Source organism: Mustela putorius, unplaced genomic scaffold (genome assembly GCF_011764305.1).
Source record: "Mustela putorius furo isolate JIRA1106 unplaced genomic scaffold, ASM1176430v1.1 tig00000198_pilon_pilon_pilon, whole genome shotgun sequence".
Classification (NCBI taxonomy): Eukaryota; Metazoa; Chordata; class Mammalia; order Carnivora; family Mustelidae; genus Mustela; species Mustela putorius.
In genome coordinates this window covers 3,338,730-3,361,969 of record NW_025421311.1, presented here as the reverse complement: position 1 = coordinate 3,361,969, position 23,240 = coordinate 3,338,730, and the positions used below count along the sequence as shown (strand labels likewise).

At 39.6% G+C, this 23,240-nt stretch overlaps 1 protein-coding gene across 9 annotated transcripts in view; it reads right to left on the bottom strand.

Annotated features, from left to right (window-relative positions):
* The window catches only part of GRIA4 (glutamate ionotropic receptor AMPA type subunit 4), a 378,736-nt gene that overhangs the window by 233,030 nt on the left and 122,466 nt on the right, over nucleotides 1-23,240 (bottom strand). For all 9 annotated transcript variants that reach the window (XR_006605952.1, XR_006605953.1, XM_004764438.3 and 6 more), the window contains exon 4: nucleotides 7,563-7,802. Coding sequence is in view for 7 of the 9 variants with exons in the window: in XM_004764438.3 (XP_004764495.1) it covers nucleotides 7,563-7,802 (240 nt within the window). In the remaining 2 variants the exon portion in view is untranslated. The remainder of the gene's footprint in view (nucleotides 1-7,562; nucleotides 7,803-23,240) is intronic.

The window sequence follows — 23,240 nt, the reverse complement described above, 5'->3', positions numbered from 1 at the left end:
AAACATTCTAAATCCTAATGAGTTCACTATAAACACAGATAATTGCCCAAGGTTCATCACGGGACATTTATAGAAAGGGAATCTTCTTCATCTGCATGGGGGTTTTAGACATAAAAGTTCTTCCCCCACGGGGTTAGGAAACAAATGGAAAATGGGGCTTAATATATCAAGAATTAAAGATAAATTTTTTTAATCCTTTCTTGGATGGCACCTAGTTAGGATCTGAAAGACTCTTACTTCTCCTGAATTTATACATCAATTATCTGTTTTGCTACTGTGATTCTAATTTTGGGTTTTTTTTTTAAGATTTTATTTATTTATTTGACAGACAGAGATCACAAGTGGGCAGAGAGACAGCCAGAGAGAGAGGAAGGGAAACAGGCTCCCTGCTGAGCAGAGAGCCCAACGCGGTGCTCGATCCCAGGACCCTGGGATCACGACCTGAGCTGAAGACAGAGGCTTTAACCCACTGAGCCACCCAGGCGCCCCTAATTTTGTTTTTAATAAGAAAAATGGACCAGAAGCATTTTAAGTGGCACAATTAATGGCAGACGTGTGCACATATGGGAACTGGAGATTGGAGATGGGTGCTTGTAAGCAACGCTCCCCACTGATCATTCCTCTGAGTGGTGTCGAGCCCAGATGACAGGTGTCCAGTCACCCCTGAAAATCTTCCCCAACTCATACCTCTCTGAAAGGAATTTCAAAGAGGGAGCAGAACCAGTAATACTGTTTTGATGTGAACTGAAGTTGTTTGCCATATCCCTTGGAGGTATCTGCTCCCCTCCATTATTTCTGGCTGTGAGTTTACCACAAGTCTGTAACTGGTAAGGACTGACAGAGGGCTGAGGCTCCCAGTTTCCTGGAATCATGCTGCCTATCCCAATTAGGTTCCGAGAGCAGGAAGAGAAGGAGGCAAAAAGTAAAAGAACAACAAAATGAGAAGAAATACAGAACTGGAGTTGAGAACCCAAAGGGAAGAGAGGAGAGTTCTCTGGAGCATTTCATTCAGGCTTTTTTACTGGGAAGTAAGAGAGGCATCACTGAAGGGGATTTTATGCCTCTTCATTTGTTCCTCTTTCTGTTATGTAGATCTTGACTTTTTTCCAAAAGGATTTAGGTCATTTATAAAATTAAAAAAAAAAAAAAGGCATGTATGCAGCAAAACCCAAAAAGTAAAAATGAAACAGCAAGATCCCTGCCCTCCCCACACAAAGGTGTCTTTCCATCCGCCTTCCCTCCTTGTTCAGCATAGGGGAGCTGCATGCGTACATTATGCCAGCCCACAACACTGTTTCCTAGGTTTTTCAAAGTATGTTATGCTATGTGTAGAATATATTTTTGTAAAAAAGGGGGAGGGGAAGCTAAAAAAAAAAAAAAAACGGGCCAAAGGAAATAAGCCAAAATAAACCAAAGTGAAGTTTTCTACTCTATGTCTTGCCAAATGTATCTCTCCTAGGGAAAATTTACATAATGTTATAATATTAATTCAGATACTGAATACAAGATATTCAGCAACCTGTGAAATAACACTGCTAGGCTGGAAAGCACTGATGTGATAAAATATTGAACATTAAGCATTAAAGAGAAGTAGGAGGAAGTAAAACATGGTCAGTGCCAGCCACTGGTTACTCTGGATGTGAGACCAAAACTGCTGTCTTTCATTATCAGTTCTCTGGAAAACACTGAGAGGGATCATTTGAATTTTTAAAATGTTAGGTTTATGTCTCCTTTGAGACACTGTCTCATCTCCGTTGATCATAAATACACCTTGTGACCAGTGGTGTTGGGAATGGCCAAAAATGCATCATAAGTATACGCAATTCTGGGCAAGAGACACAAGTAAAAAATATTTTCCTTTGAAAAGATCTATTTCAAATGGGAAAATAACCGCTGCTTATAGTACTTAAATTAATGTCTTTTTCACTGAAGGAAAATGACTTCCCTTTAAGTAGATTTGAAAAGATTTTCAAGGTTTTATAATACCAAAAATACAGATTTTAAAATGCTATAAATATTTAGCTTAATTATATTCAAATCAAGAATGCTATTTTTCACACTTCTCCACATTTTTTCATGATAAGAAAACTGCATTTAATCAAAGGCCACCCCATAGGAGAATTTTTCATTTTGACTAGTCTATGAACTCTGAGACACTAAAATATGGTATTATTGAAAATAAAACAAAATATGGTATCATTAATAAAATATGAATTAAATGATTAGTTATTAGAGCACTAAAATTATTTGATACCAAGTATGAAGGACTTCACTTGATGAATTCATTAGTCCATTTCATGGTTATGGTATGTTTATCAGGGGTTACTATGCTACATGCAAAAGGTATAAACGTAATAAGATATAATAATTACCGGCAAAAGACCTATTTCTGGAGAAGAAAAGATATGTAAATGTATACACAATGCAATGTGAAAATTACTGTAAAAAGGATCTGTACAGAATGTTCTCGAAGTTCTTTTCCTACATGAGTCAAGAAAAGATTTAGATGTTTCACTCAAAGTGCAATCTGTTATTCCAAATGAACTCGTTGTTTAGATACACTGTGTTGTCCCATACAGTAGCCATTAGGCAAATGTGGCTACTTGAATTAACCAATTAAAATTTAAATTTAAAATTCAGATCTTCAGGTTTATAAGTCACATTTTAAGTACTCATTAGTCTTAAATTTATCAACTCAAAAATCTTACTGAAGTTTTGTTCCAAATTAAAATTGTAAAAACATTAAACTATGTATCAAAGGCAAGCTTCTAGCTGTTAAGTAGAATCTTGTGTACTGTTTCCTAATGAAGCCATACCAAGTGAGTTAACTTACTTTCAATACTGTCCTGCTCGTCCACTGCATCTTAATACCTATCAAAGTGCCCGATACAGAAAAACTGAGCAAAAAATTTTTACTGAATGACAAATGGATAAACTAAATGAATAAATGAATGAACACCTTTGTTTTCTTCTTTGAGAGGCAGTCAAATGAAAAGAAGCAGGGAGTCACCTGGTACAGAGAATGCTGATGCCGCCTACTATCCTTCTCTGATGCCGCCTACTACCACCATTTCCAGGTTAGGAACAGACTATTGAGAAATAAAATTAAAAAAAAAAAAAAACACCTTATAAAAGGATGAATGGGCTTTAGAGACAATGAGTTTAACTTTCTGCCTTCTCTGTATTTCTGTCTCCCTAGAAGATGTAGACAAAAACATGGGTAGGTTCACACAGCTCCTGAACAGCAGAACAGAACTTGAATATAAGTCTTACAGAGGAAAAAAAGCATCCTTCTTTTTACTGACCGAGAATCAACATGAAAACATTACTTTAAGTTATGACAGTGAGGTTCTTGTGTTTTATGAGATCATTATATCGCTACAGAGATTAAGATTTCATAAGTAATTGAGGAGATCAGTGAAAATACATATTCCAAAATAAGGATTTCTGATGCATCAGAAAGCCATTTTCACTCAAGTTTGTGAAGAAATTCAGGGTCCTATTGAGGTAGTTACTTGTAACATGAAAAGTGTTTAAATAGTTTATGGTTAACAAGATCAGAGAAAAGCACCAAAATCTTATTTCTTTACACTTGGTTTTGAACATTAAAAAAAAATTCTTATCTTTAATGTTGATAAGCATTTCTTCTGCATGATGTGAAAATATGGATGACTCTTAGCCAACTATGTTTATGACAGAAAGCAATCATGTTCACAACTGAAGTTCAAGCCAAAGTTGGTGACAGTGACACAAAATCTTAAGCCCAGTAAATAAGAGGAAATAAATTGGTCTTGTGATCCTAAACTTATAAGCACAACAGTTTCAAAGGGAGAAAAAATTGTTACTATCTTTTTTGAGTACTTAATTAAGGCCAAGAATATTGGGAAGCAGCATCATGCCACGATAGGGTGAACCATCTCAACATTCAGGGAAGGCCACACATTACCAAATATAAAATAAGTCAGTCACCGTGATGAAAAGTACAGTATAGGGAGTAGAGTCAACATTTTAATAACATTGTCTGGTGACAGATGGTGACTACACTTATTGTGGTAAACACTCAGCAATGCACAGAACTGTTGAATCACTACGTTGTACACCTGAAGCTCATATAACATTGTATGTCAAATACACTTCAGGAAAAAAACCTTAAATAGCCATCTTCCTGATATTTTTTCATTCATGCAATTACCACTCGGTAGAAAGGTGTCTCTTTTGCAAATGGCTTGGGTTACTATAACAGAAGGCCATAAAAAGGACTAGCTGTTCATCCTGCAGCCACTACTGGAGAAGATTAGGAAATCTGAGAGAGTGACTTGCACCAACTGGTTAAAAACTGGACAGTTATGAGGCACCTGGTTGGCTCAGCTGGTTAAATGCCCAACTCTTTATTTTGGCTCAGGTCATGATTTTAGGGTCATGAGAATGAGGCCCAGTATCTGCACTCAGCAAGGAGTCTCCTTGAGATTCACCCACTCCCTCTTCCTTCGCCCCTCCCCCCTTGTGTAATTTCTAAATAAATGAGTAAAATCTTAAAAAAAAAGAACTTTAAAACACAACACAACAGGACAGTTACACTCCAGGGAGACAACAATGAAAAAGCAGGCTTTGTGCAGCAAGTCAGTAAGTAAGTTAAAGATGACAAGATGCCACATTAGAAGAAACAGTGCTCATACCATGAAGGACATAAACCCTAAATTTAGCCAGGAAAAAGATACTTTAAATAATGAAGTATGTATATTTATACTAGACATATCCCTGGAATGAGGTGATGGGACGTGGCTCAGGGTTGGAGCATCTGATGTGCTATGCAAGAGTGAAGATCCTGGAAAGTACCAACTAGTACAAAAGCAAGGCACCACTTTTAATCTCTGTTTGTAGGGAGGCTAACACATGAATGCCTACACCATTCTCCTTGCCGGAGACCGATTTACTCAGGCACAGAGGCAGAAAGCAAGATAGGGGTCCCACCCATATTTCTGTGAGATCGAGACATCATAAAATAAGGATTTTCTGCCCAAAGTGGTGAACTGGGCTGTGTCATTAAAAACCATCTTATCCTGATCCCAGTATATATTTCCTGGCATTATGGTTCAATTTTTTAACACATTAAGTTAACTTAATGAAGTACAGTTTTTTTCTGCATTTGACATTCATATTTTACAACTGATAAACCTACATCAGCACATTATTATCACCTGAAGTCCATGGCTTACACTAGGCTTCACTCTTGGTTTTGGACATTCCATGTGTTGAGCAAATGTATAATGATGTGTCTATCGTTACAGTATCATAGTGAATAGTTTCACTGCCTGAAAATCCTCTGTGCTCTATCTATTCATCCCTCCTTCCCCTTAACCTCTGGCAAATACTAAGCTTTTTCCTATCTTCATAGTTTTGCCTTTTCCAGAACGTCATACACTTGGAATCATACAGCATGTAGTCTTTTCAGATGGGCTTCCTTCACTTAGCAGGAAGATGTATTTAAGGTCCCTCCATGTTTTTTTATGCACTGATTGCTCATTTCCTTTTAGCTCCGAACAATATTTCACTATTTGGATGAACCACAGTTTATCCATTCACCTACTGAAGGGCATTTTGGTTGCTTTCCAGTTTTGGCAATTATGAATAAAGCTGCTCTAAACATCTGTGTGTGGGTTTTTTGTGTGGACGTAATTTTTCACCTCCGGTTAGTAAAATACCAAGAAGCGGGACTACTGGATCACATGGTGAGAGCATAGTTTTGTAAGAAACTGCCAAACTGTCTTCCAAAGGGGCTGTACCATTTTGCATTCCCACCAACAATGAATGAGAGCTCCTGTTGCTCCACATCCTCATCATCATTTGGTGCTGTCAGTGATCTGGATTTTGGCCATTCTGATAGATATGTTGTGGTATCTCATTGCTGTTTTCAGTTGTATTATGATTCAATTATCAGTGTCCTCTTGCTTAAGGATTTTTCTAAAAGTTAGAAATGTACAGAATGATCATTTCTCCAACCTAGAATATATTCTGCAGAATGACTTGGATAATTAGCTATTGGAAAATGTTATCATGAGATATGGGTAGGTTATCATGAGATACGGTAGGACAGTGTTACTGTCCCTTATTTCCAAATGAGAATTACTGCATGCTGCAACCATGCAAAAAAAAAAAAAAATACACTGTTATTAAATTTTCTGAATGTGTTACAGAAAGGGAAATTTACCAAGAATGCTAATATAAGCAATGTACTAAGACCACCACTGTGACATTTTATATGATATATACCATCTCTGAGTATAGGAAATTATGTTTGGACTTTTGAAGGTAATCATATTTTCAAGACTTATCTTGCTTATTTATTGTCTTATATTTATTATCTTACCCACTTTGTAGATAGAATTCTATTCAAGGATATTCTTAAAATGTTGCCAGTTTCAATTATTCCAACTTCTTTTTTTTTTTAAAGATTTTATTTATTTATTTGACAGAGAGAAATTATAAGTAGATGAAGAGGCAGGCAGAGAGAGAGAGAGGGAAGCAGGCTCCCTGCTGAGCAGAGAGCCCGATGTGGGACTCGATCCCAGGACTCTGAGATCATGACCTGAGCCGAAGGCAGCGGCTTAACCCACTGAGCCACCCAGGCGCTCAATTATTCCAACTTCTGATAAAAAATCAAAGTCTTTAAGGAAAAAAGATTGAAGACAAAAACCCACAGGGGTTTTCTTGCTGTTTAAATTGTAATGTAATATGTTGCTATCATTCTAGTCACTAAATTAAAAAAAAAAAAAAACTAAAAGAAAAAAAGAATGAATATGGGAACTTCGTAAGTTATGTCTCATACTGTAAAGTCAGAGTATCTCAAACAGGCCCACAAATGAATGGACTGTTAATAATCCAACATTCTTCACCCCGTTTTCCCAATGCATGAGTGGAACAGTGTCACTTACTGATCTCCACAGCCTGATGAAGTAAAGGTTCCTAGCGCACAAGCCCTCCCACCGAATCCGTACTGCACTGACACGACGCTTCAAGTACTCAAGGTTACATTTCAACACGACATCTGAAACTAATGATGTACTCTGTGCTGGCTAACGGAATTTAATTTAAAAAATTCTACACTTCAAACTCAATGCTATGCTTCCAAACTGCTACTTTTCCTTTTTTAAAATAAAATTTGAGATACACAGAAGTAGACACAAAACTCAACCTGCAACTTTCTTAAGATCTTCCAAGACCTTAAATCATCATTAAGATGATCTTAAATCATCTGCACTCGAGGTAAAAGACCTGTTTACTTCCTGATCGTACTTGAAATACCATCACGGACATTTTCACGGAATCCTTTTATTTCGGCCAAGTGACAGAGCATGGCTTCCTCACCCACCACCATGCGCGTCTGGAGCTTGTTTAATGACGGCCTGTGGCCCAGTCAGGCTAAGTTCACTAATCATACGCATCGCGCACTTGCTGATCCCAGCCACACTCCGGCTCCAAACACTTCGGCGCGCCGCACGAGCGACACCAGGGCCGGTCGCGGCGCACCGAGAGCAGCGCTCGGCCGCGCAGCGCGGACTCACCCCGGTCCGTGTCGTACAGGAAGACGAAGCAGTTCCACTCATAGTGGTCCAGCAGGCTCAGGAGCGCGCCCCGCAGGGACGGCCGCAGCTGCAGCACGAACTGGCTCTCGCCCTCCGTGGGGAAACTGGGTGTGATGAGGGAGATGTGTAAGGCGCTGCAGAATGAGGTCAAGGTATGCACCGACCTCTTGTCATAGAGTCCGAAAATCGCAAAAACTCCTCTGGAGTACTGGGAACAGACTGAAAGAAAAGAAAAAAACCACACAACTGTGAGCACACTCTCAACCTGCTGACTTCCACATCAACTGTCTATGAGGGTAAAAGAAGTCTGAGTCATGCGGACATCTGGGAATGTCACATCAGGAAAGAGTAAAACTGAAGCGTATAATTAATTCTGTCCTCCACGAAGGCGTCCTTCCTCACGGAGCCAATCTGCACTTCCGGTGCAAGATGGCGCCGCAGGAAGAGCCCGCGCTCTCCCCGCCCCTCGCGTCGACACCGACCTGGACAGCCGCTCCTCCGAGAGGAGAACCGAGAGCTGGCGAGCCGCTCCTGCCCACAAGCCAGAAGGACCCCAGGCAGAGAGGGACAGAGAGGAGGCGCTGACACGGGGAAGCCCCGGCTGTGCGAGCACGGAGGGACCCGGAGCCGACCCGTGTGCCCTGTGGGGCGCGGATAGACGGCCGGGTGTGAAGGAGCAACCGGCACAGAAAGGCCTCAGCCCTAGAACCCTGCCAAGCAGCGGGGGAGCGGCTGGAACCTCTCCAGCTCCAGAGGCTGGCGAGCGCCACTGTTTACACTGGCGTCCACCTGGCGAGCGCCTGGTGCTGACGGAAACCGGGTTCCGGCGCCGCGGCCGGCCTGCTGCCTCCGCGAGCCCTGGCTCTAGCCCCAGATGCCCTCGGGCACAGGAAAACAACCCGCAGTTTAAAAGAGCAACTAGCATACAAACGACCCAGCCTTAGAGCTCCACTGAACAGCGGGGGAAGCTGCCGGAACAACCCTGAGACCGAGGCCAGCCAGCCCCACGCTTGCCGTTCCCCAGCCACCTCAATCCCACGGGGCAGGGTCGGCGCCGCCGGGCTGGCCTGCCGCCGCAGTGCGCCCCGCGCCCCCAGCCCGCACCATTCCCAGGCGTCTCACCAACGAGGGCCCAGCGTGGTGCACAGCGGGGCACCCCCAGCCAGCGGGATAAGGTGAAAAAGGCGCCCAGCACTCCTCGAGCCCCCGACAGCTGCGGGCGCGTGCTTCCGGCCCCACCAGGGCATGGCCTACGCCGCCCTACACCGAGTTCCTGGAGGGCCAGGCGTCCCGCTTCACCAGCTTCAGCTTCTGCAGTCTCCCCCGGGGCACCCTCAGTGCAGAGAGCCGGGGGACCACCGCAGCCAGTGCCCACTTCACCTGCAGCCATCCCACCGGGGACCCCCAACATACACAGTCTACACTGGGGACGACCTTCCATGGGATCCCTCCTTCAACTTCAGGAAAGGTAGTCGTTCGCCTAGCTCACAGAAACAAACACACGAAGTCGAACGAAAAGAGAAGACAGAGGAATATGCTCCAAATGAAAGAACAAGAACTAAAATAAAACGGAGATAAATCTACCTAAATTCGTTACTTTGTGGCTTTTTTGTTTTTTGCAGTTGCAGTTGTCGTTTTTTCCCCCTCACAACCTTAGAGTTCTCTAGAACCACGTGTGAACACAAGTTAAGCTCTCTGGAAAATCACTACGGGGTGCCCTGGATACTTGGCCGTATTGTGACGAGCTGTGCAGCTTATAGGTAGGCTATAAAGTGAAGACAAGACAATTTCAAAACCCAACAGAACCAAGTGCTCTTGCAGTAAGAACCTGCGGTGAACAGGTGCACAGCCTCCTTCTCTTTCCTGTCTATGCTCCTAGTTGTTGCAAGAACAATGAGACAAATACATAAAGAGAAACAAACACACACACACACACAAACACCTCTTCTCAAGATTCTTTCCTAGCATCATTTTAATCCCTTCTTCAGCATGACTGAATCCTAGCCCTAACTTGGGTAACTTTTTCTAATTTACCTTTTAAAGGATACAGGCTTGCATTAAAAAAATACTTTTTCTGTTTAAGAAGGAAAGCATCACTGAAATCCAAATTCTTATAGTTTACGACATATGGTGAAAGGTCCCATTTTTCTTTGTCTTATACCGCTAGTTTAAAATGTCCTTAATTCTCTAAAATGTTGATGTTTTCTGATTTTGGTTACTACTTTTAAGTGCTAAGTTTATAAAGAAGCCGAGGATATTAGATAATCTAGAGATTAGGAGTAGTTTATTGTGATACAAAGAAATTAGATTTTGCTTTGTTGAAGTAATAGTAGGCTCTTGGAAAAAAAATTAATTATCCTAATAACATTTATACCCATATTCTACAATATCCAGGTTTTAGGAAATTATGAGGCATAATTAAATAAGATAAATTAATAAAACCTGGCAGTGTTTCTTCTGTTCTTGTTTATTATACCTCTGAAATTAGGGATAGAGTCTGAGCAATATAACTATAGCAGAAGGTACCAATTAACAGAAAAGGGATGCTTCTGGTCTTTTGTAGATAATATGTTCTAAGAGATCTTGTATAAGTTCTGGAAAAAGTGACACCTAACTAAGGAACCAGCATCTATATTCAAATGGACAAGACTAGGATAGACTAGACTTTAAAATAGAAGGGAATGACTGCAAACTCAGCAAAACAGTTTAAATCCTAGTGCTTTTACTTGTTAGCCAGGTGACCTTGACTAAATTATTTAATCTTAATTGTCTCAATTATAAATACATAATATGCCAAAGATTAAATAAGATAATGCATACAAAACCATGACCCTATACAGGAGATAATTAGTAAGTGGTAGATTTTTTTTTTTTTTTATATTTTATTCACTTGAGAGAGAGACAGAGATAGGGAGAGAGAGTACAAGCAGGGAGTAGATGGAGAAGCAGGCTCCCTGCTGAGCAGGGAGCCCAATGCGGGGCTCGATCCCAGGGCCCTGATATCATGACCTGAGCCTAAGGCAGATGCTCAACTGACTGAGCCACCCAGGTGCTCTGTAAGTAGATTTTATAAATTCCATGAAGGAAAAAACATCCAATTCTAATTCTATGCTTGCCCAGGAACTACAATTTGATCACCTAAGTAATCTGACCAACTGGAAGACTTGTTCTGACGGTGTGACTGGCTGAAATTTTCTTTCAAGGTATAAGAAACAGTATGATGTAACATTTGGGTACCTAGTGTTTCAATTCAATTAATTTCTATAACTTAAGAGACCTTCTCCGATAAATCAAGTTGCTGGATCAGCTGTTAACCTTGAGAAAGTTCCACCAAGGCTTTGGATGTATTTATGTAAGTGCTGTACACTTAGTGTATAACTAGGAGTCCCTTGGCTCCCTTTTAGATTTTTCATATTGTCCTGTTCCCTTGATTTCCATACAAGTTGAGAGCCCACTCTTAATCTTTAGTCAGCAAATAATCTGGTTCAAATAATTTTTGTTTCACTTTATTGAAAAAAGTTGAAGAGCTTTAGAACTCAAAACTAAGACACTGGCTTTCAGTTTGGTTCTGAACATACACACAGATTTTAGTGGTTGTTCAAGAAACTGTTAAGCAAACAGCGGGCACCTGGGTGGCACAGTTAGTTGGGTGTCTGACTGTGGCTTAAGGCTTTAGTCGTGGGATTGAGCCCCTTATTGGGCTCCGGGCACAACAGGGAGTCTGCTGGAGTTTCTCTCTCCCTCTCCCTTTGTCCATCCCCCCAGGATGAGCACCCACTCTTTTTAAAATAAATAAATAAATCTTTAAAAAAGAAAAGAAAATGTAAGCAAGTCATGTACTTTAAGACAGTTATACATATAATGTATTATATGCATGTATAATTATAGTATTACGGAGTATAATTATGTAAATACTTAATTCTTTGTTATTGCATTTTTAAAACCATACCTTTGTCAAGTTTTGGTTTCCAAACTCCATTTCGAGGAACCCCACAAGTTTCCTAAGAGGACTTCTTAGCTTTGCAGGAGAACCTTTGATGAAACAGGAAAGGGTGGCACCCCTTTCCCCAAAAAAGCTGAACAGCACTTCTGATTTCCTCTATTTCAAATACTGAGCTGCTTCCAACATCACATTTTATGTGCAAATAGTATTATGCTATTTAAGAAGGCCCAAAACAACTAATATACCCTATACAAAGTTCCTTGATTATTTTTTCTTTCCTACTGTGTTCTTTTCAATGTAATCATTATGACTTTCCACTACTCTGGTGCTTGCCATAGCATTTTAACTTAATTTATTCCACTTGTTCCTCAATAAACAGTATTTTCTGATATTTAATCATCTTCTGTCTGCTTTCTTCATTTGCATCATCAAAAATATCCATCTGACTTCTCTTTTTCACAGCAACTTGTCATTCTCCTAATACACTTATTTAGAAACTGTAAAAAGTCTTAGACTAATAACTTTGCTTTTGGCTGTATTTTGTCACTCACATTTTAGTTTCCCTTTGCAAATGTCCAGGTTTAGTAGTACTAATTTGAGTATTATTATTTTTTTTTGGTCTGTTTAATCTAGAATTATATCCTTGGTAGGTGAGGGTTATTGGGTTTCCTATGTATGTGGATAGATGGTCAATCAAATGTTCAATATTATCTCTATATGATCCCTTAGATAGTATTTCATTTGCTCAATAGATACCAATTTTAAAAGATAATTATTTCCAGATTTAGTATTAGAATCTAGCTTTTGCAAACACTCAAATCAAAATTCACTTGATTATGTCTTATGACGTCTATTGTTGCTTAGTATACAGATAATTATTCAAACAATGGAACTTCTTGAACTATCTGTATGCATACACAAATTAATGAAAATAAAATAAGGTAAGTATCAGTGTGTTCAGAAATGCATACATAAGAGGGGAGCAAGCTGAATTTTAATGTAATGGTTAGTCACTAAAGAGATGTGATGGTATTAGATAGATACATATTTTGGGATACAAACACTAATCAGGATAAGACTTCCAAGGAAATAATCCAATCAAAATTTTAAGCACATATTCTATATTCTGCTTCACTAATGAGATCACTAAGATAAAGTTATTATGTAAATAACACATAATATAAACACATCATAATAATTCATTCATCTTTTACCTGATGGTGTCAATTAATTAGATCTGTCTTTTCATCAGGTAGTCACCCCATTCTGTTCCAGATGCCACACTCCAGATGCCAAGCCAAGTCAATCTGTCATATAATTTGTGATGATTTATAGCCCTCCATCACATGTAAATCAAATGACGTGGTCTTAGCTCAGTGTTTCTCAAGTCATGGGACATAAATCCAAGTGATATGCTGAATTTCACCGACCACCGCGGTGCATGTAGGAAGAGCACAGGCCAGTGATCCATCGGATGCTCTTCCCTTTCTCCTGCCTCTGCAGGCTTCCTCCGCCCTATACAACTTCCGAAAATAAGCCCAGCTGTCCTTCATTTTATCAAACAACCTTCTACACCTACCGCTTCTTACCCTCCTATCCTTCTCCAGGCACTTTTGTTGATAAGGTTTTCTACTTACACTGTTTTCCAACTCATTTGATTTGGCTCGTCTACTTCCCAGCCACCAGAACCACTTTCATCAAGTGTGCTGATGACCAACTACATCCTAAATCCGACATCCTTGAACTCCCATCTTACTGGAGTTCTCTGTTGGATTTGGAACTTTAGATGTCTGCTGGGCTGCAAACCCAACCACTTCCTATTTCTACTATGCCACTCCAGGTACTTCTGTTAATAACCCAGCCCTGGGGCACCTGGGTGGCTCAGTGGGTTAAACCTCTACCTTCAGCTCAGATCATGATCTCAGGGTTCTGGGATCGAACCCCACATCAGGCTCTCTGCTCAGCAGGGAGCCTGTTTCCTGCCCCCCCTGCCACCTGCCTTCCTCTCTGTCTACTTTTGATATCTCTGTCTCTGTTAAATAAATCAATGAAATATTTAAAAAAAAAATAACCTAGCCCTGTGAGGGTGCCTGCCAGATCAGTCATAGAGCATGGGACTCTCAACCTCAGGGTCATGAGTCTAAGCCCCATGTTGGATGTGTAGCATACAACCCCCCCCAAAACTATATATCTATATCTATATATCTATCTCTATCTATCTATATATCTATCTATCCCCAGCCTTGTAGATATTTGAATTTGCATGATTAAGCTATCCATTTTTCAATGTAAACAGAACTGTTTACTGGTTTGGGTAAACTGCATAAAGCAGTGTAAAAAGTGTTTGTTGGTGTTTAATCAATCTGTAGTAGAAAGAATGTACTGCAAAAAAAAAAAAAAAGAAAAAAAAGGTAGATTTAACACTACCACTCATCGTTTCATTCAACAAATGCTTATATGCTGCCTAATTTATTACAGCCACTGTGTTAAGCATTTCTAACAAAATACAATTAATACAGTGTATTCCACTGAGAAGAGGTTCACATTCTAAGTAGCCAGATACAAATTGATGCTTCAAGATAGTGAACACAGTAAGTGATAGGCAGAGGTTATGAGGAAGCACAGAGGAGTCCTTAGCTTAGCCCATAGGCCATAGGGCTATGGATTGAAGGAAATGTTACTTGTCTATGGAGGTTAGGTTTGAATAGTGATTAAAGATATAGAAACCAACAAGCAGGTTGCCAATATTTCTATTTCTGATTAAAGATCATATTTAAACCACATCAGAATCCAATAATATCTAGAAATGTTAGGGAAACAAATACATGCCAGTTGCTTGGATATAAATGTAGTGGTGGGAGCACAGAGAGTCACTATATGGCATTTGGTTATTAGGTGCTTTAAAAAAAACAAAAACCTATCACCAAAACATCAAAATGCTATGCCCTGTGCAAACATGTACTACAGAGATCCTGTTACTAGATGTACCAATTTCTTTCTTTAAAATTTTTTGAATATTTTATTTATTTGAAGAGTCCCTGAAAGCTTGTGAACCAGAGGAGGGACAGAGGGAGAGGGAGAAGCAGACTCCCCACTGAGCAAGGAGCCAAATGCAGGACTCCATCCGAGGACCCTGAGATCATGACCCGAGCCAAAGGCAGATGCTTAACAGTCTGAGCCACCCAAATGCCCCTGGACATACCTACTTCTAAAAGGTAATCCTAGAATATAAGTAATAAATCTTTATTTTATTACTTAAAAAAAACCTTTTATTTTATTAATTTATTTTATTATTTTAAATAATAAAATTTAAATTATTTTATTTTATTATTTAAAAAATATTTTATTTTATTAAGGTATTTAATAAATAAATATAAGTAATAAATCTTCATGATCCTAGTAACAATTGGATTAGATACCAAAAAGATGTAGTCTTCATTAATGATGTAATGCTAAATTTGTCTTCAAGGAAACATGACTACAGAGTGAATATATTTATCGTCTATCTCAGTGAGAGATAAGAGACAGAGAGAGAGGATAGAACAAATACGAGCATGTTTACTGGTTGAGAAATGGAGCCATCAGAGAAGGAGAAAGGATATAGAAGAGAAAGGGGTAATAATTAAAGAAGGTCCAGAAAGACAGCATGTATTGGGCCCAGGGCACATACAAAGCTGGCCTTGAATGAGATGAGCAGGTGTAGGGAAGGTACTTCATTCCATGGAGTTCACAGATTAAAAGATAAGCTGAGATGTGTGTGGTTGATAGTTTCCTACTTGCATCAGTATGAGAGGCAAGGTTGCAACAGTGAGATTCCATAAAGCTGTCGAAAAGTGGCACACGTTACAAATAATTGCAGAGGGTAGGAGAGGAAACCAAGAGCACATAAAATATCTTACAAACCGCCTGATAATAAGGAACCCTTCCTATTTTAGCCACAACAATATCCAACCTAACACACACAACACAGCACGTGGGCCAGGGTAAGTGCCCTGTAAGACCTTACTGAGTGGGATGACAAAACAAAGTGAAAGATTAAATGAATATTGACAGAAAAAAAATATGGAAATATGCACTAGCGGTGGCAACAATTTAGAAATTCATGATTTCCTTCAGGCACAGCATGAGAAGAGTAACCAAAGGGAATAATAATGAGGAGTTTACAACTTTACTCCTTGAAGCAAAATTTTCTCTTGGCTTACCCAACAGCACCCTTTCCTGCATTTCCTCTTATTTGAATGCTGGTTCTCAGTTTCCTGGCTTGCATCTCCCTGTCTGACCAATCTTTAAGTAATGAAAGAGCACTTCTTCTACACTCTTTAGATAATGTCATCTATTTCTAGGGCTTCAAATATCATTCATGCGTCAAGAATGCCCTGATTAATAACTTCAGTTTTATTTTTTCTTATGAGTTCAGACCCAAACATCAATACTTGACATCTCTCCTTTGTTGTCTTTTTGGCACCTGAAACCCAGCTGGGCCAAAACAGGACCCTTTATTTTTCTTCCAGAATCTTGTGTCTGTTTTCCCCCATCCAAATAAAAAGCATGACCATCTATAAAAATATTATTGATTCTTACCTTCCTTCTACCCCACATTGAAATCATGACAAATCTTGATGGTTTCATTTCTAAAATACCTAAAATATATCAAAATCCACTCACTCCTCTGTATCCCTATTATGCTGCCACTATCCTGCCCAGTCTACTAGTAAAGTCTCCAGACTGTACTTCCTGTTCCCAGTTTTATTCCTTCCTAATCATTGCCCACTCAGCAGAGAGTGTGTAAGATGGCACTCCAACCCGACTTAAAGTTTCAGTGGCTTTTCATCCGATTTAACTAATTCCGTGTGGCCTTAAAAGCTCTAATGATTTTGTCTTCCCTAAACTCATCCACCATTGCCCCCCTCACCCACTAGACTAAGCCAGACTCTCCCTTTTTCTGTTACTTAAATACACTTTCCCATCCACTCTAGGGCCTTGGCTCTAACTGCTCTCTCTGGCCTGACTGTCCCTTGGCTGTACTTCCTACCATTCCTGTCCCAGTGAAAATGTCAACTCCCTAACAGCCTCTCCCTGACTCCTCTAGGAAATGAGGTTCCCACAGCTCCAGTCACTCTCTTGCTTGTGACCTTCTTTTATATTGTGCTTAGCCCTTACCACTATTTGAAATTACCTTACTTATTTGATGGCTTATTCACCTCTTTTCTTCAGGATGTCAGGAGTTCTGCAAGAAGAGGGAATCTGGCAGCCCATCCACTGAGGCAACCTCAGGCTCTGGAATGGGCATATGGAAAGTGCTCCCTGAATGCTGGCAGAGTGAATGGAATCACGGTCTCTGGTAAAGGCAGTAAAGACAGAAGAGAGATTGGGAGAGTGTGGAACGACTGGCCGGTAACCACAAAAATCTACTTCCTTGTTGCTGAGTGGACTCTGGAAGCTAAGTCCCCCCAACCCATGGTCTAGGTAACTTACTTTCAGTCTCTAGGGGCATCCTCCCTTCCCTTTTGACTGGACATCTGTTTACCATTTGTTTTTTGTTTAAAAGATTATTTATTTATTTATTTATTTATTTGGCACAGAGAGAAAAAATAGTGAGGGGGGAACACAAGCACGGGGAGCGAGAGAGGAAGAAGCAAATCTCCTGCTGAACAGGGAACCTGATGCAGAGCTTGATCCCAGGACCCTGGGATCACGACCTGAGCCAAAGGCAGATGCTTAATGACTGAGCCACACAGGTACCCCTCACCATTTGTTTTTAATTAAAGCTTAGTTCATGAAGACTGCCTGCTATTATGACATAGAGATTTCATGATTCCTTATAAGGAAAATAATTATAATCTTAACTACACATTAATTTTTTAAAACAATTTAACACTTGGGTAACGAGACAGTTCTCTTACCATTGACAAAATCATCTATGTTTTATGCATTCATCATGGTGATGTTCTATTATCATTTCTTTTTTTTTTAAGATTTTATTTATTTATTTGACAGAGAGAAATCACAAGTAGGCAGAGAGGCAGGCAGAGAGAGAGAGAGAGAGAGGAGGAAGCAGGCTCCCTGCTGAGCAGAGAGCCCTATGCGGGACTCGATCCCAGGACCCTGAGATCATGACCTGAGCCGAAGGCAGCGGCTTAACCACTGAGCCACCCAGGTGCCCCTATTATCATTTCTATACACTTAATTCTGACTTGGCTGGAATATGGTGAGGCGGGGAGTCTCTCCAGCACAGCAGAGCCTGAGCTGTGTGTGAAATGCTTCCTCACCTGGCCCTCGCCTGTCCTGGTACTGTTGTCACCCTGTGTCTACCTAATTTCTACCTTTTTTTTTGTTTGTTTTTTTAAGAATCCTGCCATGTATCTTTCTTCAAAAAGACATCTTGTCACATATCTGGATTTTTAAAATAATGTCTCTTAAAATGCCAACAGTCTATTGGAAAACCTTACAAAGTCAGGACATACTAGTTAAGCATCTTCCCTCTTTCTCTGAGTATTTGATATGAAAATGATGAACTGCTCATATCTGGATTTGAAAACGCTCAATCAGATGGTGGATAGAGCATGCTGGGCCCAGAATTCATTAATTTATGCCCTTAAGGCATTATCATAGATTATTAATATGTAAAAGCTAATTTTCTTAGACTTGTAAGTGGTGGTTAGCTACAGTACATAAAGTTACTGAAGCTAATCACTATAAATGACAAGTTGAAATGCAAATACCACAAAAATATTTCACTTTAATTCTATCACAATTAAGTACTTCCACTTTCTCAGATGTCTTCTCTGAAGATGCTTCTGGACAATGCCGTCAAAGACCACAATGAGATATAATCACTTGCACAGCCCTCACATGCTCCCCCTTCAGCTTTGTGACATCTCAGCTAGAAAGCATATTTCAATTCTAAATTAAACTAATTGAGAGCTCAGTAAAAATATACAGGCTTGTTTGCACATTTCTTTCCAGAGTCAGGCCATCATAATGGAAACACATGGCTCATTTTGCTTCCAAGGCCTATAAAGGAATAAGCAGAAGGCTATTTGCAACACTCAGCACAAGAAGCAAGGCTCCATTCTGTGTAAAACTGGCTGTCCTAGCAGTAATCTGGGTGCTGTGAAGATCATATGATTCTTTTATACTCCTAATATATAACCGTAAGGACTCCAACAAGTAAGTCTTTAGAAGGAAAGAAGTTGAGAGGAGAGGAAGAAACCAATTCCAAAGGGCACCTAAATCCTAACAGGTGTGTTTGGTTCTTCAGTTTCAACTTCCAGCCATAGAGAAGAATGCAGGGGGCCAAGACACCCAGTGATATACTGTTCGGTATTGAAGGATTTGGAACCTAGTTTTACCTCTAAGTGGCTCCTTAATGGAAACATTCGCGTCATCATCTGTATTTTATACTATATAACTGGGAGGCATAATTGCAGCAGAGTTTTCTGTATGCTTGAGAAACTTCTTCAAGGGTCTAAATAGTATGTTGAAAGCTTTTCTTCATCAGAGGAGACACAGCTGTCTTCCTGAAAATCATTTCAAAACATCATAGATGTGGATAACCTCAATTAAAAATGGAATGGAATAATATCTGACAGCTACTGGAGTGGGGTTTAGAAACAACTGTTCTCATGAATATGGTGCTTCCCAGTAAAATAACTGGAGTGTCATTCCTTGCTCGGGTGCAGAATTTTGACATGGGTTTCATGCCTGTCTGTACTCCCAGGACATAACGGCAAGGACTGACTGCTTCTCTCATCCTGCTTTTCCATCTCCAGCATTCAGCATAATGCTTGGCACAGAGTTGGTGGTCAATAAATATTTGCTGAATGAATAGCAAAATGAACAGAGGCAAAGTGGGGTTGTGTGTGAAAGGTATTCGGGATCTGTGAAGCTATTTGGCCTAACCTTTTAAGTGGAAGGAACAGCCATTGAAAGCAAATCTAACATGTAAAATTGTGTTTTGATAAAAGAAAACATTGCCCCATTGGATTTAAGATGGGACAATTTAGCAATGAGAATTTACATTTAACTTCCTTGGAAGTCACAGCTTATACATTGGTAACCCATTACCAACTCCCTGCTCTGTGCTTTAGGCCAAAGCTCCACACCCAGTGTTCTAGTGCCACATCCAGAGCACGGAGAAGACATCCAAGGAGCTAGCTGGGCAAGGGGATGGGAAGAAACCCCAACAACTAGTGAGTATCTACTGTATGTCTGGTTCTGCCATAGTCATTTTGTAAGCATGACTTCACTCAAACTTCACGGCAGACATATACGGTAGGTATTATTCTGTCCATTTTTCTTTTTCATTGTTGAAAATAAAATTTGGTGAAGTTATGCAACTTGTATAAGTTTATATATCTAAGCAGGGAAAGGTCAATTTTTAGCCCAGGTCTGATTCCAAAATTCATTCTACTCTACCCCTTGAAGGAAAATGACTGGTTAGACATTTCTTCTATCTTGCTCTGCTGAGGACGTTTGGGCCATTACACCTTGATTGCTAGTGTTAAAGGCAATATAAGAATGCATATACTTCATGGAAATCGGAGGTCTTAAAGGATTATGGAAAATTGCTTTCTCTTAAAAAGCCACCTCTTAAAGCAAACCAAACTTCAGCTGTCATTTAAAAAGGACAAATACACATATAACTCAGACAAATAAGATTATAGTATCCAATGCTTCTTATGCCTTTTTTTGGGGGGTGGGTAGTTGTGCCTTTCTAAAATGCACTGCATATAATCTTGAGAGAGAATTTACAGGTAACCATGACTAGATGGAAATACTGAGCAACTGCATGGTGTAGTTTCTGTGTACATAAAAATAGATAGTATTTTTATAGTATCTATAGTGCATATAGATATATAGATCTATAGTATATATCTCACAACATATAATTAAACCAGCTGTTTTATGATTTTTTACTAGTGCCTGACTTCTGGTTCTAATTTTATATTCTAGAATGGAGAAGCCTTTATGTTCTGATATATTATTTTGTTTATATCCAAATTTCAAAAAACAATTGTCAGACCTTGGGGCCACACATGAAGAAGGAAAACACAAAAATAGAAATAATGAACCACTATGGCTACTTTGTCAAGGTTACATTTTTAAGCTTTTTGAATGCTCAGAACTTTTTCCAGAGATTTCATAGTTAAATACACCCTGGTTTATAAATCCCTTTACTTCATCCTTCTAAATTATTAGGGCATTACAGAACAGAATGATGTCTAATAAAAATACTATTTCATTCCCTATGCTGTTAAACCATGATTCATTATTCAAAGAACACTATTAATAATTGTTCTGACTGCATGTGTGTGTGTGTGTGTGTGTGTGTTAGAGTGGGGGGGGGGGAGAGAGAGATGAAAACAGAAAACACTTTTGGGTTTTGAGAAATAATAGAATATGACTTGGTGCAACAATAATCACTATAATCACAGTCCTTTTAAAAGCATTAAAACTTGAGTACATGTTTCCCGCTATTAACTTTTCTTAGAATAGTTAAAATCTCTTATGACCAAAAAAAACAGATTTAATATTAGAACACAGACTTTAGGGAAAAAAAATTGAAATTTATGTACATCTGTTTCTTAGCAAATAAAATGAAGAGCTTATTCACTCTATCCAAGGGAAAGGCAATTATGCAATATAAAGTTTTGTTATACATATAAAGTAATTAATGCCAAGTGTTGAAGAGATCGTTGGGGGAAATCATCAAGAGGATGTGACCAATGGTTGACCCATGAGCTGGTCCTGGGGGAGATCAGAGATTCCTCACCCCCTCCCTGTCCTTGGAATATGTGTTCTACTTACCATCCCTGCTCCCTGAAGCTGCCCCAAGAACATGACCCTGAGACAGTGATGTGATGTCGAGAGCATCTGAACAGTATACGTGACTGAACCCGCTACAGAAATCTTTAAGATTCTGGAAGGCAGGTGGGACTATCTGTTTATTTGTGGACACCCAAGACAAGCCTCGAAGGTACGTTCCCTTGCTCATTAACCCTGCCACCCACCAATCTGGAATGGTCTGCCTTTTTCTTTTCTTTCTTCTTGTTTATTCCCCTTGTGTTATTTCTTTTGTTTCTTTAAAAAAATTTTTTTTATTGAAGTCTGCCCCTTTTTTTCTGTCTCTCCCTGCCCTCCACGTCCAAGGGCGGGCTGCAGATAACACCCAAGAGGCTCCCAGAGGGTCTGCAAACCAACAGAAATCAACCGACAGAGACACCATGGATTTCCTAGATTATGGAATTTCATGGCTGTCTATCAAGGTAGAGTATCTCATTTTACAGAGGAGGAAAGTGAATCCTCAAGGTACACAGTCACTACAGTCACTGCCCAAGGCCTTGAGATACTAAGTAAAGCAGACCTCCTTGGCTTAGACAGAAAGTAAAGATAAAAAACCCATTCAAATGAGAGGAAAAACACAACAGTAAGATCCTACCTATAAATTCATAGAGGTTTAAAATTTATAGAGCAAGGATGCGATCTGTGAGCAAGGAAAGAATATGCTATCTTGTGTGCCAGTAGCATTCCAACCGTATTTCATGAAATCGTTGTGCTCAGCAAGATGACAAATACTTCTGCAGACTTTCATTACGGGTCTGAGCACATTTTAATTACTCAAATATTTAATCAGTAGTGTTTTCATGCTGTATAAACTGTTCTCCTTTTTCCTCTAACGATTAAGACAAATGAGTTGTTTATGTCATCTAGTCACTTACAGGCAGATAAACATACAAGCCACTGTCCACTATGTATTGCAACTTTAGGCAGATTTTTGTTTTGCAACTTGGTTTTTCTCTTCATTTTTTCTTTCTTTTTTATATAATACTCACAAACATTATGGGATAAAGTTTCTAAGGATTTAATCTAAAAGCTAGTTGTTTCGAATACTATTTTGTGTTTGAGTAGCTATGTACTAAGTCAGCATATTAATTACTCATTTGTATAGTGTGTTTCAGGTCCTTTGTTAAAAGCTGAGACAATAAAACTAAGTAAAATATATCCCACAACTTAGGGAATATGCAAATTAGAACTTTAGGTGATAGCATTTAACCCCACCAAAGCTAGAATATTTATTTCAGCAATATTGAGCATTGACTCTGAGCTGGGCATTGTGCTAAGTGGTGGGGGCGTCCCAGGAAAGAATTCACATATGACCTCTACTCTTAAATTGAACAAATGATAACAAGTGGAACAAATGCTTTTAAAAGCGGGGGAGGAGGGCGCCTGGGTGGCTCAGTGGGTTAAGCCGCTGCCTTCGGCTCAGGTCATGATCTCAGGGTCCTGGGATCGAGTCCTGCATGGGGCTCTCTGCTCAGCAGGGAGCCTGCTTCTCTCTCTCTCTCTCTCTCTCTCTCTCTCTCTCTCTGCGTGCCTCTCCATCTACTTGTCACCTCTCTTTGTCAAATAAATAAATAAATAAATAAAATCTAAAAAAAAAATCTAAAAAAGCGGGGGAGGAGTAAGGATGCTCTGAGGATATGTGTTCAGGTGGAGTGTTAACTAGGAGTACAGCACTCACAAGTAGGGAAACACATTTTCAGATACAATAGCTGGAAACTACAAAGAGATATAAAGAAACTGAAGATGACTTTGTTTGGTGCCTAGAGAGGGCAAGGATATGGCGAGTGAATGATGAGGCTGAAAAGGAAGTAGAGAGCCAGGTCTTAGAGAACAATGTAATGAGAGTATGGATTTGGGACTTCATTCTA